At 32.5% G+C, this 21,257-nt stretch overlaps 1 protein-coding gene across 1 annotated transcript in view; it reads left to right on the forward strand.

Moving 5' to 3' along the window:
• Positions 1–6,452: 6,452 nt before the first annotated feature.
• Positions 6,453–21,257, forward strand: part of LOC113510834 (acetylcholine receptor subunit alpha-like 2) — a 38,002-nt gene continuing 23,197 nt past the window's right edge. Inside the window, exons 1-3 of the mRNA XM_026894369.3 lie at positions 6,453–6,870; positions 18,987–19,031; positions 19,633–19,742. Of these exons, the coding sequence (XP_026750170.1) occupies positions 6,691–6,870; positions 18,987–19,031; positions 19,633–19,742 (335 nt within the window). The 5' untranslated portion in view covers positions 6,453–6,690. The remainder of the gene's footprint in view (positions 6,871–18,986; positions 19,032–19,632; positions 19,743–21,257) is intronic.

Raw genomic sequence — 21,257 nt, forward strand, 5'->3', positions numbered from 1 at the left:
ATATTGATTAACAATTGCTGTGAACGGTTATTAAATTTAATTAACATTTCAGAATTTTGCCCGACTTTAGTAACATGTAATTTGCATCTTAAATCCGTTAAAAATATTGCAACGTTAAATATTAATGATTTTCGCGGTAATGTTTTAACTACAACGTTAAGTTCAGTTAAAGTATTCATTATCCTTTTTAAGCGGCTTCAAAAAAGCGCTTATTAATTCGTCTTAAATTGTTTTATCCAAAAAAGTTAATTCTCATATTCGTCAAACCTGACAAATTTTATCAAGATCGAATAATTTATAAAGTGCTTTTAAAAAGGAAATAACTCGTGTTAATCCTATTTTGTCTGGATCGAAGTAGATTTTTATGTACAAAGATCATATTTTTTTATGCAACTGAGTATACTGTTTTGCCCATGATACCCCCATGCGTTGCATATAAATTACCAATTTTGAATATTACATGTAAAATTCTTATTATTAATTCATCTCAGTTTTCTAAATATTTTTAGTTACACTATTTACTTTACATCGAAAATGTTATTAGAAATTAAATGTTTTATTTATTTATTAAACACTAAAAATATACAACATGCGTACATTGGACCCCGCACTAGGCAAATCTGTATCGCGGGAGTCCATTAAGAATTACCAAGATATAGTGATTTACAAATTTAGATACAGTTCAGTTTTGGCTCTCATGACAGTATTATAGATAGAATAATAAGATAGAATAAGAGTAATGAATATTTCATTACTATAATATAATACGTTGTTACAAAGAAAAAGAAAAAAACATAAATCAATTTAAGATTATGTTCTACAAAAAAACCGACTTCAATAGTCATAAAACCAGTTATTTATATTATAACCGATTTTGATAAAATTTCTATGGAACTAATCTGAAAATATCTCTTTCCAGCCAAAAAAGAATTTTTCAAATCAGTTTGCAAATAACAGAATTATTAAGTAACTAACATAAAAAAATACAATAGATTTGAGAACGTCCTCCTTCTTTAAAGTTGGTTGACAAATAGAGTAAATCTGCTAAGACATATTGTAAAGTTGAATAGGCTTTTCTTCTGAATGGGCAATTGTAGTTAGGCTTTTGTGATGTTTAAATAGAGACGCTTCTGCCCATTAAGTTCTCTTAGTTGCCTCTTACGACACCCACGGGAAAGGAAGGGGTGGCCTATTCTATGTCGAGACCACTCGGCAGAAGTCATTTTATACCTATTAATTATATTAGCCATTCAAACGTGCATTTGTAATATAAAATATTATGTAATCATATTTCAAATAATTCAAATATTGCAGCGAATTCTAGTTTAAATACATTCATTTTAAAATAACAACTATGAGCCCCGCAATGCAGTGTTTGGCAACATACATACCGACTTAGAATTGTTTAATGCGATCCAATTCTCAAAGGTTCTCTGTTATAAATAGACGACTCAATGCAGTTTGTCAAACAATAATTATTCTATATTCATTATTCTTAATAGCTGGAAGATTATTTATCGGCTATTATCAGAAATAAAAGATATTTTTAATCTTGAATACGTATGTTTAATACGTGTTCCCTCGGCAAAAATTAAAGCAGAAATGTATGACGGCCAGTCTATTCATTACTGCCCTCTCCAACAATTATAAATACATAAAATATGTAACGGATACACGATCGAATCAATTATAATACTTAAATTCTAAATTCAAACAATTGACATTCCAATAATCTAATTAGCATTTACGTGACAATATTTTATTAACATTGTACTATAAAATGTTGTATTGTATTTATTAAATAAATATACTAACATTTAATAATTGAACTATAACAACGTCAACAACAATCAATTGACTATATATATATATATATATATATATATGTAGGTGTATGTATTTAAATGTAATAATGAGTAGGGATAATATTTATATTATTATATGTATCACATCTCCCATATTTAGAACTAACAAAATTTTTCATCGTGCCTCCCACCAAACTGCTTATAATTACTCCTCTCCATCCAAAGGTTGCCTGGAAGAGATCGCTCTTAGCGATAAGGTCGCCCATTGTTTTCTCATTGTGATTATTTCTTGTAATTGTTTATATTTATAATAAGTTTACTATTATAATCTTTTGGAGGAAACAATAAAGAGTATATATCTATCTATCTATCTAAAATATCCTGTTGACGCCGTCAATTTATAATTAATCTACCCTACTCTTATATTATATTCGCCCCGTTGTCATTATTCTTTCGCTGCATGCACCAATGTTACCGTAACTGCCTATGACGCAACATCGTCGGATGGTTGTGTCGTATTCCCGCTGATATCCGCCTACGCTGGTTGTAAACCGCTATTCTTGACCGCATGTGTTACACCGCTTCATTGTAGTTAATCGCCTTGCGTTTTCCTACCATCATCATCCCATCATGATCATCCACGCTGGATAGATCATGATTCACCGCTGATACAGTCCACATCCACTGATCTCACGATCTTTGGCCGAGAAGAAGCGCTCTAAGGCCTTGGACGCAAGGATTGCCGCCGACAGAGACACAGAAGTACCTTCTGGTGGATGCAGCTTACTACGTCACGGCTAAAGGTCAGCTCTCGTCTCTCTTAACGTACATTTTTAATATTCGGTACCAGCCCGCAGTACGTTCATTAGAAACCTAATATTGGTTCCCCACGCGTATAGGTAATCTACTCGTAAACCAAATTGCATTTAAATCCGTTCAGCCATTATAGCATGATTGAATGGTAAACTTTAACATTTATAATTATAAACATGATTCACTCTTCTAACCAAACTTCCGATTAAAAAGTTTTAATAAAAAACAAACTGAAGGTTTTACGCCTATAAATAATTCTAATTTAAAAAAAAATGTATTCCAGAAGTCTATAAACGCAAGTCAATACCAGGCCGGTGGCAAAAACCGTAACGGCAAATCCAAATTTGAAAAATATGAAAAGTTTTCGTTTAAGTTCAGGCCGCCCGCATTTTATGTTCGCATTACTGACAAACCTTTTTGCTAGGGTTGCCAATCATCCGCAGTTCCGTGAGACTATTCCAATTTTAACCTGACAAAAAAACGAGTAGGCAAAGTGGTTTTTCCTAATCGTTTTCTATTTTTGCTATGTACATTTTAGAGACTTTTTTTTTTAACTGTTAACGAAAAATTATTTTAGGGTCTGTACCTACTTAAATATAAATAAATATTACTGGATAAAGGTGTTATACATATCGTCATAGTCGTAGAATACTGACGGATCTGACAAACATTACATATATAGATCCGTCAGTATTCTACGACTATGACGATATATTGTACTATGAGTACTAGAAAAGAGGTACAAAAACTGTAGCGGATTTTTTACAAGAAAAATATACTCGTGTCTGTAACCTTCAGTTATTTTAAGCACATCTACTTCCATTACAAATTATCAGGTATATTAATTATTATACTTTATGATATATTTTTTATTTTAATTATACAACTTAGAATGACAAACAAACTGACGGTCCACCTGATGGAAAGTGGTAACCGTCGCCTATAGACATGAGCAGTACCATGGACATAACAGAGTATACTGTTTCGCCCATGATACCCCCCATGCGTTGTCATTCCTAATAACTCAGGTGTTATTCCTCTGTACCCAGTAAATTCACGCCATATCCCACCCTTCAAACCGAAACACAGCCATGCAAACACAACTGCTTCACGGTTGAAACACGAATGGGACAGAGGTACCCAAGCAATCAACTTTTGTACAAAGTCTCCCTCTGGTAATAATTCATCTTTATAGATAATTTATTTATAAATAACATCTATGTTTTTCTCCTTCTTCGTATACTTATGGCCGCTTTTTGTGTCACTTCACATTAATATTTACTGTATTTATTATTTCTTAAATGGCAAAATAGTGTAAAATAAATAAAAAATTTCTTTAAGATCACTGCCAACTGATAGTGTATACATATACATATGTATATCTTTCAAAACATTCTCCTAAACAAAATAAAATTATATTTTTACTAATTTAAATTTGCCTTAACATTGTTTTATCCTATATTTAAAGGAAAAGTTGACACCCTTATACTTGACTAACCTCCTATTTATGAACCAACGAGTCACCCGAATTGAGTTTTTTTATTTTAGGGGATCTATAAAATTTCTGATTTCGAGGGCGAGTGATTGTTTCAGCTTGGCCAGTTATCGCTTCTATAATCAATAGATATTCATGAAATATTAATTCTTTACTTGTTTATTGCAACTTACAATGGCAAACAAATTAAGAGGCAGACTTTGTACAAAAGTCGTTTGCTCGGGTATCTCTGTCCCATTCGTGTTTCAACCGTGAAGCAGTTGGCGTAAATTTACAGGGTACGGAGGAATAACACATGAGTCCTCAGCAATGGCAACGCATGGGGGGTATCAAAGAGCGAAACAGTATACTCTGTTATGTCCATGGTACTGCTCATGTCTATAGGCGACGGTTACTACTTTACATCAGGTAGGCCGTCAGCTTGTTTGCCATTCTAAGTTGTATAAAAAAAAAAATAACTGTCCACCTTATGTAAAGTAATGACCGTCGCCTATAGACCTAAACAGTGCCATTAACATCACAGAGTATCCTGTGTCGCCCATTATACCTTTCATGATTACTATTCCTGCGAACTAAATTGGTATGTCTCCGTTCTCTATAATTTCACTGTCATATTCTACTTTTCAAACAGAAACACAAAAACACAACTGCTTAATGGCAGCAACAAGAATGGGACAGAGGTACCCCAGTAAACACTTTTTGTATAGTCTTCATCTAGTAAATAGTGAAAGATTAAATGAATTCTGTAGGTTATGTCAAAATCTATTTTTTTTTATTAATATACGACTGTTATATTGTATTATACTTTCTAATATATTAATTAAAATATTTAACTAATTATTTTTTAATTTATAATAACTAGTAATAGGATTAATTTAAAAGAGTCACTCTAGTAGTTTATTGATATTTAGTCTGTTTTATAGAAACCATAGTAATCACATAAAAATATCTATATATAAATAAAAGATTTTCGAAAACTTTTCTACAAAAAACGGTTTGGTCCTGGCATAGAATAAGCTAGCCCTTTCTTTCCCGTCTGTGTCATAAGAGGCGACTAAAGGAACTTAATAGTCGAGGCAGCAGCGTCTCTCTTAAAACACCAACAAAGTTTAGACTACAGCTGTCAATCCGCTGCGAAACTTAGCAACTATTGGCAAACCTCCCTTATGTGGGATGTCTATGTTCAGCTGTGGACAAAAAAAGGCATCTATGGTATTATGATATTCTTAAATATGATGATTCTAAAATAAGTCAGTAATATTCTTAAATAGTCATTTTTCAAATTCAAGTAAGTTTTAGTAAGTTGGTATCTGTCGATAAGAGCTCTAAGAAGTAATAAAATATTTAATATCCTGACAATTATAAATGTAACAAAAAAAAAGTCTAATTGGTTTAGCAGGTCTGAAGTGATGCGTGGCATATCAGTTTTTCTTAAAGGTTTTCTTAAATTTCATGTACATACATCGTCTAGTAAAATTATTATTAGATACCCAATAATTATGTGAATATATTTATGTACGAATATGATTATGTATACATATATACATATCGCCATTCTATATGTACATTTTATTCAAAATATCTCCACGAAGGCAACCAAAAACATATCCAACTTATGAAAGTTGCACTACATAATTTATGATTTTCTGTGGCTGTTCTCCCCTTTTGCCCTACATCTTGTTATTTACGAAATCTCCACCACCCCATTAGATAATCCTCTATGAATAAAAATATAAATCTCCACGTCACAAAACAAACCCACATTTTTGCTTCGAGTAACAATCGTAAAGTTTCACCCGAGCGGCGCCATCTTTTATTTATTCGCCGAACTAACCACCCGTCAGAGGTCCATGAATGGAGCACCGCGCATGCGTACTACACATCGATCCAGAATACAGCCACGTAAATAATGTATCTAACGACGAAAAGTCCTCTTATAATAATTTTGGATGAATGTATAGACGTCAACAGCTGCATCTATATGAACCTGGCACAACGTAGTAATTTCAAATTTGGAACTCGAGATTCATTTTTGGTTTCATATTGTCTTTGCATCTTAATTATTTTTTTAAATTTGGAATAGTTTTAAACATCAAACCAGACCGTTACACTCGCATAGAGTAGATATACTTTACTTTTAATTTATTTACATTAAGAGTCATTATGTTGTTTCATATAGAATTTTAATTCCTGTTCTCATTTCAAATTGAAATAAACATAAATTAATTTCATCGAATCAACTTCTTCAAAAAGAAATATTTATTGGCACCGTTATAAATTTCCTTCTGAGTCGGCGCAGTAACTACACATTTTCATTGTTTTCCCCGCTAGTATCGACAGGGGCGCCACCATCGCTGCAGTCTCACGGGCGTAGCTGTCAAAATTGTTTTATCGAAAACACTGATAAAAAATTACGTTTTGAATTTCGAATACAATTAAAAATAACATTTAATGTTCATAGATATAATTCTTTTAACAATTTTTTGGATGTGTAATATTTTTCTGCAAATTCACTAGGTTTTTCATACCTAACCTCTTTGGTTGTCATTTGGAATATTGTGACATTAAGTTTTCATAATGTATGGGACATTGTTAGTGTGTTTTGTTTTTATTAGTGGATGCTTAGCCAATCCTGATGCGAAGCGACTGTATGACGATTTGTTGAGTAACTACAATAGACTAATACGACCTGTGGATAAGAACAATAACACCGTATTGGTTAAATTGGGACTCAGATTGTCACAACTGATTGATTTGGTAAGTGTTTTTGTATTGTTCTAATTATAAAAAAAAAAATGTTTATAATGTTATGCTTTAAAAATTAGGCAGTATGGTGTCTGTCCTTAGCTTATTCCTATAAGAAACCAATAGGTAATAGTATGATATATCTACCTGCTTTGTTATTAAACATACCTATTTAATTATTATGTATACATAAGTCAGAGGTTTCCAGAATTCATTTAAGTGCATTTGTGTTTATAATATACGTATTTTCTGGTAATAACATCCGAATTAACTTACGTGTATTTTAGTAAGGAAAACTCGACTAGTTTCAAAACCATTAGAGACCCTAAAATATTCGAATTTTCTCGACTTCCGGTTCTTTTAAATCCGGTTGTTATTATATTCAAATAAAAATAATAAAATATACACTTGCGAAACATTTAACAATAAAATTATAACAATTATTTATAAAGTCTTAGACTGTAAAGTTTGTTTTTTTATACAAAAACTGCATGTTTAACGCTCTGATAGTAATTAATCTGAGACCTTATTAGCCCCGCGTCACTTCCAATAATAACAAAGGTTTTTATGAAATCTATGCAACCAATTCTTCCTATTTGAACATTTTATATTATAAATTGTGCAACTTCCTTTATGATATCATACCTGGTTTTGTCACATTGGAAGTCATTGTTTTGTGGGACATAATCTTTAATTATTTATGTTGCTATTCCAACAGTTTCTTTAAATGAACGCATTTAAATTTGAAAAAATGTTTCTGATAGAATCTAACAGGTTTTGAAGATAGAATCTTACAAACAAACTGTGACTCTTAAAGTAATATAATAATTTTAAACAAACTGTCCTTCTTAAAACATTATATAAAATTCTTTACTAATGTAGTCAAGCGATTAAAAAAATCCTTCCTTTGAGTGTTTTTTTTTTATACGTGAAAATGCAATGGTTATGGAACCCCGGCTGCGCTTTCGGTATACACTATCAAGGCACTATTAAGGAATGACAGGTAAGAATGAATGAAAGCAGTTCAGTTAGTAAATTGTGATGAACCTCACAAGAATTAACCACGGTGGTTTCCAGGGGTAATTGCGTTGAAGTCGAACTAATGGGATATATTGCTAGCAATGGTGTTCTTAGACCCAATTACTTACAATCCCTGTTCTCATCTAAGTGTGAGTTAAACTACGTTTACATTAATATAGATTACTTCTATTCAAAATGTAACTGCGGCTCTAGTACATGGTTTCAAAAACTCAAATTTTCAAATTAACCATGCCTGCTTCAAGAACATACTGCTCTAACCAAGGGGTTGTTTGTATAGGTTTGTATAAGCTTTATTGTACATTCATATTTGAGATACATATCAAGTTGTAAAGAAAATAACAATGTATCCAAACGGTCTTACCCTTGAAGGGATTTCTCCCAGCTAGTTACAGTCGGGGCTCGTCCCGAGTTTTGTCCTTCATCCAGCTAAACTGTAGAAGAATGCAAGTGGGGTAGTATCAAATCATATTCTCTTTTTGTAATCATAAGAGAAGAGAAGAGATATAGAAGAATAAGAGAAGAGAAAAATCTCTTAGGTTTACCTACTGCTCCTGCATTGGTCAGTGTAGTTTACAATTTGAAGAGAAACTCGTGCCGTGTAGAGTACAAATGGATTTTCAAGATGCTTACCAAGATATAGGATATAAAATTGATCAATACAAAAAATCACGATCTAATGACCAATAACGTCTTTGAATGACAAGACACGATATCTCTTGCTCAATATATGGTTTGTTAATTTAAGCCTACCTATACTAACCCATCTTATGGATCGCTCTGTATATTTATGCAGGATTCAGTATCGATATAGTAAATTGTTGGAATTACACCCCATATAATCCAAGTTACACAGCCTATATACAAAGTAATCTTAACTTAATCCACGCCCAAGTTCGGAGCTTTGAGGGTCTGCCTTTTGATTAGTTCCAAATAATTGGCAATTTACTTTAATACAGTTAATTAGAAATTCTAATAAGTATACGGTTTATCTCCGAAGTTCAGGGTTATGCATACATTTTTCAACGAAAGCGGATTGAAAAATGTACTTGTATGTTGCAAATAAACACTTATCTTGCAAAATAAGGTATACTCGTATAAAGAAATTACCGTAACATAACACATGCCTAAGATGGATTCAGAATATGACATTCAATAGTATGGACTTTACAGAATAAAATTAGAGTAATTCTGCCTCCTTTGGAGTTATTTGAAATGATGCCCACAGGCAGCCAGAAAAATCGACAGGGAATTTATACTCAAACGCTTGAACCTAAATGATCACTTACAGCGCTGTTTCAAAGGAATTTTCTCCCGCAAGCGTTCAAGCTGTGAGATGAGCTCCCTGCCGAGCTCTTCCATAGAGACGACAGTATGGTTTTTAAAAAAAAAAATGTTATATTAAAGTTTTGCCACCTTCTAGTGTTACAAGCGTCCATAGGCTACAGTAACCGTTTACCATCAGACGGGCTGTATGATTGTTTGCTATCTTTGTGGTATAAAAATAAAAACAAAAACACATTAGCAATACTTCAGTAAATTCTGGTGAAGTTTTTCATTCTAATACTTTTTATAGTTGATAATGGTGTACTTACTTTGCCTGCGCTGTCGGTATACACTGGGGTATCAGTATGTGAGAATGAAAGAGAGCAGGTCACTTAGCCCATTGTGACTAATTCGTCAAGAATTCGACCTAATGTTGCTGTCAATAAGGCTCTAGTCCCCTTTACTAACAATGTCTTCCTCCTCTTCATTTTAGTACTAGCAATACTGGTGTGAGGGTAACGCTATATGATGTTAAACATTTTTGGGTTGCCTTCAATGACTTTACATGCCATTCGAAGCACGAAACAAGTGATAATTATTTCAGCATCATATGTTCTGGTCATTTTCTTTTGAGGTGATAGATAACACAAATATAATTGGACCAGAACTTAGCAACTTTCACAGTTCAGATCCTGGTTTATTACATTCTAGTAATAGAGATATAAACGAAAATATGAAACGAACAATTGTCAAAAATTCACAAAATTAGAATTGTCTTCTAATCAGTATTGCCAACTGATAAATGTGATTTTGTCGACTTTGTATTTAATCGATATTTTGTTGACATCTTTCACTCTGTTCACCGAGTTTCTTCTTTTTCAGTCCAGAAGTTGGAAAATATCTTCCAATGCAGCTGTAAAGGGTTTTGGGGGCATAACGTCACCTTGTCTTACACCTTTCTGCACTTTATATTATTTTCATATTATTATGTATTTTAACTTTTTTATGCAACTTGGAATGAGAAACAAGCTGACGGTCTACCTGATGGAAAATCGTAATCGTTGCCTATAGACATGAACAGTACCATAATAGAGTATACTGTGCTACTCACCTTCCTAACCAACTTCTTGATCTCTGGTCTATCTGGGTCCAAAATTATTTCATTGAGATTTAAGATTTAAATACCCTCCATATTGTAAAAGTGACCACGGTTCTTTCCATAAATAAGGTTCAATTCCCATTTTGGCTAATTAATGAAGCCAATAATAAATGTCATTCACATCAGTTACCTGATTCTCCAAATAATGAATGTCACGGGGATATAAAACTCTCATAATGGGAACACGATGTGAAAATTCAAACTGAATAATTGAAAAGTCATTCAACTGGTGATAGAAAGTGCCCAATGAATATTTTTACAATTTAACATTTTTATAGGTACGACAGTTGTAAAACTAACTAGTTTTTTCACGCTACTTCGTATGTGTGAATTTAAGAATAATAAATCCAATGACATTTATCACTTTTAAATGGCATATCAAGATATGCTAGATTTTAAATTACATCTACACGAATACAACATACAACAGTATCTAATTTCGTGCAGTAATTTTTGACGTCATATTGTTTTGGCATTTATATAATAATAATAAAGCCTTTTATTTATAACCATATCCCTAATATATTTACAGTATTGATGTATGTATGGACCCCTCTTTGGGTGAAGGCTTCCTCCATCTTTCTCCACAACTCTCTGTTTCTATGCCTATCATAAACAAATCTTTTCCTGTATATTTTGTTATATCATCAGCCCGCCGTCTTATTGGTTTACCAACATTTCTCTTACCTCGTGGTCCTGTCCATTTCGTACTTTGAAACGTCCAACTTCTGTCAGTAAAGCATGAGATGTGACCAGCCTATTGCCATTTTATGCAGAGAACACATGTGACTGTATCTGTTAATTTAATTTTTTGTCTGATTGTGTATTTTTCTTTTAGCATCTACTGGTCTTATATTATTGGTACTAAGACTACTCATATTAATTTTTCTTAAATATCTCCCATATGATGTATATGGGACAGTAACAATTTTATTACTATTAATTAGATAATAACTATTTTCCACGCCATATATTCTATGGTCTAGACAGAGACATCATATGTAAGTTTTTTTTTTTAAGTTATTATATGGGGCAATGTAGCCAGCCTAAGTAACCTACCAGTCAGCAGTGGTTTCACTGATTTTTTTTTATTTATAGTACCAACTAATACATATATATAAGGGGAGAAAGGGGTTGTTAGTAATGGGGTCTAATAGCCCCATTACTGGCAATATACCCTCTCAGGTCGACCTCCACGCGGTTCCCCCTGGAAACCATCATGTTTAATTCTTGTCGAATTCATCATGGTGGGCAAACTGACCTGCATTCATTCTATCACCTATCATCTTCCACTGGTGCCTCGTCGGTGTATACCGATAGCGCGGACGGGATAACCAATCCATTTTCACCCATTAAAAAAAATACATATATATATATATTTAATCTACATCATTTGTTATACATATCTAATGTTATCTTTATGTGTACCTATACCAGTTTTCACCCGCGATTTCGTCTACGTGATCGGGGAATTTTGGTTGGCCGGAATAAAAGTAATCTACATCCTTCTCTTCTGCATTTACAACTATCATAATACTTAGCCCATAGAATTCTTCATATATTTATGCAGATGAAGAAGTGAAATATAACTGTTACTAAATATTATGACGATTTGTTAAGCCGTTACTATGCTGAAAGATAATAACAAACTCACATTTATAAAGACATATTTATTTGATTAGCTCAATCGATCTTACTTCCACATGATTCAAGGCAAACTTTCTCGTCACTACTCAATGTAGATACATAGTGTTGACGTCACTTCGTTAGCAGGTCAAATACAAACAAACCAAGTTTAATTAGCTTACTGAGGTGCCTAGCTTTGAATAGAGGCGAGAAACAGCCTCTGGGTACCTTATTATATTCATTTACTACATTTTTTTACATGTGCGCCAATTAGTGGATATCTAGAATGTTCTTTATTATTATTAACTAACTAGTTTTTATCTGAAACTTTGTCTGCTTGATAAGAATATGTTCACTGATAGGGATAATAATTAAATATTGTGTCGTACAAAAAAAAACGACTTTGATTGTAACAAAAAAGTAGTTTTGTTTATAGATCAGTTATTTTGATCTAAAAACTTTTTTTTATACAACTTAGAATGGCAAACAAGCTGACGGCCTACTGATTGAAAGTGATAACCGTCGCCTATAGACATGAGCTGTACAATGGACATAACAGAGTATACTGTTTCGCCCATGATACCCCCCCCCCCCATGCGTTGCCATTCCTGAGGACTCGGGTGTTATTCCTCTGTACCCAGTAAATTTACGCCATATCCCACCCTTCAAACCGAAACACAGATATGCAAACACAACTGCTTCACGGTTGAAACTCGAATGTTACAGAGGTACCCAAGCAATCGACTTTTGTACAAAGTCTTCCTCTAGTGCGTACTACTGTTCGTGCATCCCGTTCATTTCTAGCCTACGGAATGAGCTCCCATCTTCACTTTTCCCTTTACAATATAATATGGGGAAATTAAAAAAACGTGCTTACAAATATTTAAAACGCCAGCAACGCACAAGTAACTCCTCTCGTTTTGCAGGTGTTCATGAGCGATAGTAGCCATTTTCGATCAGTCTGTCTGCTCGTTGACCTCCCTAAGAATAAAAAAAATTAAGTTGCAGAATAACTTTCGAAACATGCAGCCATAATCAACCAAGCAAACATATCAAAATACCTGTTACATATTTACAGTATGTAAAAGTCCAACGTATAACGTAGGAGAATATAACGTGGGTGAATATTCCACCTCTTTAAAAATAATATACGGCAAACTACAAAGCCGTGTGTTCATGTATCGTGTAACGACTAAAAATGTAGTATGCCTTTGTGCATACCAGCCCTTTGTATCGCATAGTTAACATTCCACGGGGTAACAGTTTACAAGGAAACTGTGGGTAATGAACGTACAACATTCAAGTTCAAAACGCAATTCGAATTATACGAGTACGAGAGAGATATTTAACAGAGGGAGACTTTGTACAAAAGTCATTTGCTTGGGCACCTCTGTTCCATTCGTGTTTCTACCGTGAAGCAGTTGTGTTTCGGTTTTAATGGTAAGATATGGCGTGAATTTACTGGGTACAGAGGAATAACACCTGAGTCCTCAGGAAAAGCAACGCATGGGGGGTATCGTGGGTGAAACAGTATACTCTGTTATATCCATGGTACTGCTCGTGTCTATAGGCGACGGTTACTACTTTCTATCAGGTGGACCGTCAGCTTGTTTGCCATTCTAAGTTGCATAAAAAAAATAAAATAATAATTTCTATTGAAGGGAACTTAACTATAAGCATTCTTCCGTCTAGTTCAGGGTTCAGAAAATAACGGGTAAGAAACTCAGCTATTGCTTTTTATAAACATAAAGAGAGTTTAAGTTAAAAAAAAAATGTATGCAATAACTATCACAAACTTAAAAACTACTATCAATTGCAATATCTTCACGCTACGTATCTTACTTATGTAATAGGCAGAGAGTACCATTTGCCAACTGCCTTTATTTGCAACGACAACATTTCTAGTGCCATATTACAGCCAAAATGTAGTTTAGGAAATCGCCTTAAAATACTCAATTATTAAGAAATTTTCTGCGATATTTCGGCATAAAGACTCTTCAATCGATCACGTTTTTTGTTATACTATTACATTTCCAATTATGAACCGATCTTGAATAACCTTTTTGCAATTGGTTTTCTCGTATGTTTAGACCGTATTACTTATGTAACACTTGAAGCTGTTCTATTTTATGGTTTAAATTCAAATATTTTCATTCTAATCACCATCTCTTCCTTCATAGCTGTATTTCTTTTAAAGCCAAATGTATGTTTGAACTAGACAAACTCTCATTTCTTCATTATCTATACTTATAAAATTTTTGATTCTGACTAACTATTACTGATACACAGCCAAAATTAGAAAACTAAATTTTAGTACATAGATTTATTTTATATTGAAGGAATCCGCTAAGAAAGAATTTTTGAATAAACGTTTTTAAAGATTTCAACCTAAAGAGGAAGCATCAAGCATCAAGCATGAAAAGCCACAGTCAACAGCTAATTATCTCATAAGTGTATAGCAATCTTAGTTTTGATCAAGTAAAATTCAAGTTTAGTATGGGATTCGACATTAAATATTTTTAAAATCTAATTTTATGTCACGATCGAAGTTATTTGGATCTTATCCAAAATCAATGGAAACGTCTGACTCTGTGATTAATCAGAACTTAGACTTTTATCTTTTTTATTTTAAAATGCTCCAATATTATTATTTGTATCATTGGTTATTTACTGCTAAATACTAAAATTGGTCTCCAGATACATACATTCATAGTCTTTCTGCAGTACATTAGGATGAAAAAAGATTGGCAGATTATTTACCAATTAATATTAATCCTTTCTTGCAACATAACAGAAAATGCTCTTAACACAGATTATGCTGACATCCCCATAACATCGTTTCTTCTTTGAAAACGAATGCTAAGCCTCTTGTGTGCTTATTGCAATGAAGGCTCCTTCAAATATAACACCACAGTCATTACTGCATCACATTAGGATTAAGGATATAAGGTTACTTGATTACTATTATCTATTATAATTTCTCAACTATTAGTATGCGTATGCGAGAGATAATTTACTGATAAGGAAAGTCATGAAGTCCTCCAAACTAGTTATTGACAGTAATTCTTTTTTAATGGATGAAAACACAATGGTGCACTCACCTATGCTAATAGTGTAAAATGGCAGGTTATTAATTGATAATAAAACAGTTAAGATGAATTCAGATCAACTAATCTAAATTCATCTTAATTGTTTCTAATCTTAATTCAACCAACTGGTTGAAAGACCAAACTAACACTAAGTATCCATCTACTAAATCTAACATTTAAATCTATAAATTTTTTTTTCTCTGAAAGAAGAAATTTGAACTGCATGCATCATTTAAAGACCGATTGCTTAACATGTTTCTAAAATAAAAGAACGGGACCGTACAGAATTTTATTCTCGCATAACGCAGTCGCTAACGACTCTAACTGTAAAGGGTCCTTAATTGAAATGAAATTGACGTTTACAATCCACCCACGGGTCTCTTAATTGCTATGCAGTTCGCCACGTAAGCCATTCTGGGCTATTCTGAGCCATTCTCGGTCATTTCTGCCTGCTTTCGCCTCGGTTTATACCATTTTTACTGTTCAGCAGTTCCCTTGCAAAGTATTCGTCTGAAATGCAGAAATGTTTGTTACAAAAAGTATATTGTTTATTTACGAACCTGTGAACATGTCGCTTTTGAATATCATATTTTTTATATATAAATGAAGACAAACTTGTTCTTTTTTTATTTTTTAAAAGAGCTTTTGAAATAAGGTGAAATTATCCAAACTCATAATTTCTTTACACGTCTACGTAAAAAAGTAGTGTAATATTTTCATGGTTCATGTATGCATGTGAGTTTGTTTGTTCCACCATAATTCCTAATTTCTTGAATAGACTATAATAAATGGTGTATCGTTTGAATTCCAATATCATCCCAAGTGACACTCGCTATATTTTTTTATAGTTTGTTTTTTATTTTAACAAAGCAGTCATATTTTTTTATTTTCTGAGCAAAATTACTTATCTTTTCGCGTTTACCACACTGATAATGCATTCGTCTTTATGAGATAAATAATAATAATTTGTTTCAACTAATATATTAGCTTTCTATCAATAATCTAGAAAGTGTTTAATTCTAAGATTACAACTCACAGCCACAGAAATTATTTGTAAACTTCTCGTCTCCTTGCAATTAAAATTTGTTCGTATATTTTATTACAAGGTCTGTCGCTATCAAATGTCAAGTTTAATACTTATGATTATTCAAATAAGAAACTTCGAGCGCCCGACGCAAAGTTCAAATTAAATTGGCAAATTGACAACATACAAGTACCAAAACAACTTACAAATTCTCTAAGGAGAACATGCAAAATAAACGCAATAGTAGTAACCAGGACACGTATCAAAGAAATGGCAGTTGTAAAACTCGAAGTGTAGTGCCATCATAAAATGGCCACTTGCAGGTAAATCAGATTTGATGACAACGGAGGATACACCTAGCTTGTTTAGCAGGGTCTACTTTGCCTCGAAATGCTTAATTCGCCTCCTTTATACTTTAACTGTCTGGTAAAATTTCCAATTCAGGTGTATTTAGTAATCCCGTAACTTTAAGATAGTCAAAGTCGAAATAAACTTTAGGCTAAAACTAAACCTCTTTTTCACCATAATTTTTACGATTCTGCTGTGATTTCGGAAAGTCGTTTGTTAAGAACTACAAAAAACTCTAAAGACGTGGTGCAGCTGTCATAAATGACTGCGCTAGTGGTAATTTCTGTGGTACGTGAACATAAGTAAGTACGATTTTTATGATCAAGTCTAGAAGTCAGAAAGCTACCTGTTGCATCAGTTCACTATTTTAATTAAACCATTTAATTGCTTGGCAGTATTGTAATAGCTACTGAAATGCTTACAACTTAAGGAGTAGATAGAGTAATCTCACAGATCTTATCAGCTATTTCGGCTAATTTGTCTAACGGTAAATCAAATTAGATAGATGATTCGACCACAATGTCGCCAAAAAATCTAACGGCACGGGTAAACCAGGAAATCTGATGAAATGATGCAGAAACAGGGATGGCTTGCGATCGCCAAACTCAATTAATCAACAACTCGCTTTACCTGTGATGCTGAGAAGCATTTCATTAGTTCGCATTTAAATTTTTCGTACTTGTTTAAAGAAAGTGGATTCATGACAATATATTTCATTTCTGTGACACATGGATGGCCTGAGCTACTAGATAGGTAAATTTCGTTCAGACACCGCCTTATAAATATATATATATATATATATATATATATATATATATATATATATATATATATATATATATATATATATATATATATATATATATATATATATATATATATATATATATATATTTATAAAATCTTGTTAAATGCGTATTTACTAACTGTAATCCCAATACAATCTTTAGAACGTTGGTCATACACCAGTATGTGAAGAGTCGGTTGACTCCTGCCGAAACCCCTTCCACAAGATAAGATTTTTATATAATGATAATAGTAGAAGAAATAAGTAGAATAGTAGAGTTGATAGCGATATTTATAAACATTAAGAATTTATAGAAAATAATAAAAAAGACTGCAATATGATCCCGGCAAAAAATGGGCGACCTTTTCCATGGGCGTTGTAAGAGGTGACTTAGGAAACTTAACGGTCGAAGGATAGGCAGCAGCGTCCCTCTTAAAATAACACCAAAGGCTAATTGCAATTGTTAACCAAAAGTCAATGGCTGATATGATGATGATGATTATATCCTAAACATAATTATTAACTGGTCTCGGCATAGAATGCGCTAACTTTCTATTCCGTGGGTGTAGTAAGAGGCGACTAAGAGAGAACGAGGGATAGGCAGGACCTCTTAAAGCATCTTTAAAGCCTGACTGCGGTTGTCATTTCGACTGCCAAGCGTAGCAACTACTGGCAAAACCTCCGAAGGGGGAAGCTTATGTTCAGCAGTGAACAGTTAAAGCTAATATGATGATAGTTATTAATTTATTCGTATGTACTTATTTTGGGAGCTTACTTTAAGTTTTACTTATGAAATTATGCTGCTACGTAGAAAAATCTTGATACATAGATACACAATGAAAATCGACTAATAAATCCGAAAGTAAACAAGAGTCAATGAGTGAACGACCAAAGCCGATATTCCTACGTGCTTCCGTAACGCCATTCACCATAGATACATTCGTTTTGATGACCCAGGGGAACATCTTGGCTTTCGTCCAACAATCGTCAATCGATTGCTGATATTAAGATGCTTTCACATAGGGATCGATTCAACTATTATAGTCGTAGGTATGTTTTGTGAATAATAAATTTAAATAATAGATCGTAATAAATTATTATTTACTCATAATTAGAATTCATTACTTACCTTAGATATAGTGGTTATCCAGAAAAAAAAAACAGTCCTTAACTTTTCCATTCCAAAAACTAATTATATGCCAAATTTTATAATGATTATAATTAATTAATTAATAATCATAATTAATAATGATTATTGAACATCAAACAAACTGACTTTCACGTTTACAATATTAATAAGCTGTTGCTGTATGGTCCCGACACAGAATACCCCCTTCCCTCTTTACCCCTAGATGTCATAAGAGGCGACTAAAGGAGGGCGAGGGATGAGCGTCGTTCTTAAAACATTTCCAAAGCCTAACTGCGATTGCCAATCCGCCTGCCAAGCGTGACAACTACTGGCAAAACCTCCCAATAGAGGGAAGCTTATGTTCACCAGTGAACACTTAGAGGCTGAGATGATGATAATCATGAATATTAGTAAGGAATAATTCCTACCATACTAATATCATAAATGTAAAAGTGAGTTTGTTATTGCCTTATAGCGCCTTAACGACCAACCAAACACAATGAATTTCGATGTAAACATGTTATATAGGATAGAAAAGGATACAGAACACTTTTTATCCCTAGCCAGTAAACATATCCCGGTCACAAGGACGAAGTCCTAGGTAATAACAAGTAATAAAATTTTAGTAAGAAGCAATAATAATTTTGTCATTTTTGTTTCAGAATTTAAAAGACCAGATCCTAACGACTAACGTATGGTTAGAACATGTAAGTGAATTTATATAAATAATAGTAACAATAAGTTAACAGTTTAATTTTATTTATTTGCAGTTATATGAAATATTGGAATGATCTCCATTAAAAATTGAGTAAAACAGATTAAATTTTAACTGTAAAGAAAAAAAATTGGTAATATTGAAATATATATTTAACTCATTTGTATCAAATTTATCTCTTTTGAAGATTTAAAAAAAAATGAATAAAACTTGTGTTTTGAGAAGTCCCAATGCGTAAAACTGGAATAATTAATCAAGCATTTCCAATTCAAATTATTATGTTAGGTAAATATGAATTTTTAATATGAATTAATTCAATTTCCTATACATAATCATTTTAAAAATTGATATTATTATTGTTATTATTTTATACAAGCGTTCCGGCTCGGCTTCGCACGGGTAATTGGAATTTTCGAAAATAATATATAGCATATGTTACTCGCTGATAATGTAGCTTTTTATAACATGAAAGAATTTTTAAAATCGGTTGAGAAAAATTTTTTACTTCATCCATTAATAAATTAAATAATTAAATTTTTCCTCTCTATAATATAAGTATAGGTTTTACATTCATTATACTTTCCGTTATATAGGAATGGGAAGATCACAAATTTAAATGGGACCCATTGGAGTATGGCGGAGTGAAGGAATTATATGTCCCTTCTGAACACATTTGGCTACCTGACATCGTACTTTACAACAAGTAAGTATAGTCTTTTTTTTTTAATTTAAAAACATACTTATTTCATAATTAAAATAAAGTAAATTTTATTTCATCAATACCTAGCAGAGTTAATAATTAAACTCAATTTTAATTAACTATTAAAATATAAAGCTATATCATAAATTATCAATGTAATAACTAGCGGTTTAACTTACGTGTAATTTGATTGAAAAAACTCGACTAGTTTTAGGCTCGCGCTCCCATCACAATCGCTCATGACTAAGGATCACGAATTGATTCCGAAACTAGTCGAGTTTTTTCAATATAATTACACGTTGCAAGTTAAACTGGTACTTACTGCATATAAACATAAATTATTAAGGTATATTATAAATTGTTAAGCCATATCATATACTATTAAACCGTAATGAGTTGTATTGAGCGTATTATTCATTATTAAATAAAACCAGGTATTTTATTATTAAGCGACGCTTATTTTATTTACAATTATTGTCTAAAACCCCTTTTGGAAGCGTTATTAAGAATTGAATTCATAGTACCAAAATCTGACAGCAGAAACAGCAATAATAAGACAATATTTAAAGCCATTGCTATATTAAAAATGATAAATCCAAATTGTAAATTATTTAGCCATATCATATATTATTAAGCCATAATCTATACTATTAAGCCATATTATAAATTATAAAGTGACATCACAAATTATTATACCTATATTATTTTATCCGTTAACTGTCAACTGCTGAACATAAGCCTTCCCCAGAAGGGTAGTTTTGCCAGTAGTTGCCACGCTTGGCAGGCTTGTTGGCAACCGCAGTTAGGCTTTTACAGATGTATTATTATTAAGCCACGTTTAATTCATAATTATTGTCTAAAACCCCTTTTGATTGTTTTGGTAGCTGCGAACACAACTTTAGAAATGCTTATAACTAAGTATTCGTCAGACTCTATTAAGAAATGAGGTTAAACATCGTTAATAGAAGTTATCTCCTCGGTAAACTGTTATGCTGACATAAGCGATTCTTGATTTAGAGGGCACGAACTATCCCGGTTGTTCTTTGTAGATAACACAGTTGTTAAACAAAGTCAGAATTTTGGAAGTAAATACGGGTAGATAAGTACTCTTATATCATTATTAATATTACCATTTTATTATTACGAACTTATGTCTTTTGGTGTAGAAAATATTACACAGCAATGTATGCTCGTGTAGGTCTATTAAGGATTCAAATATATCTGTAAACCACTTTTAGCACTACTTCAAAAAAAAATGAAAAAGCTGTTTCATTTTAAACAAAAATAAAATAGTAATTTCCATGTTTTGTAGTAAAAAAAGAAAACTTAATTTTTGTTACTTTAACCTAATAGCCTATCAGATGCTGCCTTTTTTTAAGTCCAAGCAAACTCCTAGACAAGCGGAGTTAGATATATAGATATATATTACATATTTTTTGCTGTACGATCATTATTCTAAAAGTTACAACTCGTTGAAAATAACCCATAAATTTGGATTTTTTTTTATATTTCCTTTAA

Source organism: Galleria mellonella, unplaced genomic scaffold, assembly GCF_026898425.1.
Source record: "Galleria mellonella isolate WM207_F2 unplaced genomic scaffold, CSIRO_AGI_GalMel_v1 utg32, whole genome shotgun sequence".
In the NCBI taxonomy this organism is placed as follows: domain Eukaryota; kingdom Metazoa; phylum Arthropoda; class Insecta; order Lepidoptera; family Pyralidae; genus Galleria; species Galleria mellonella.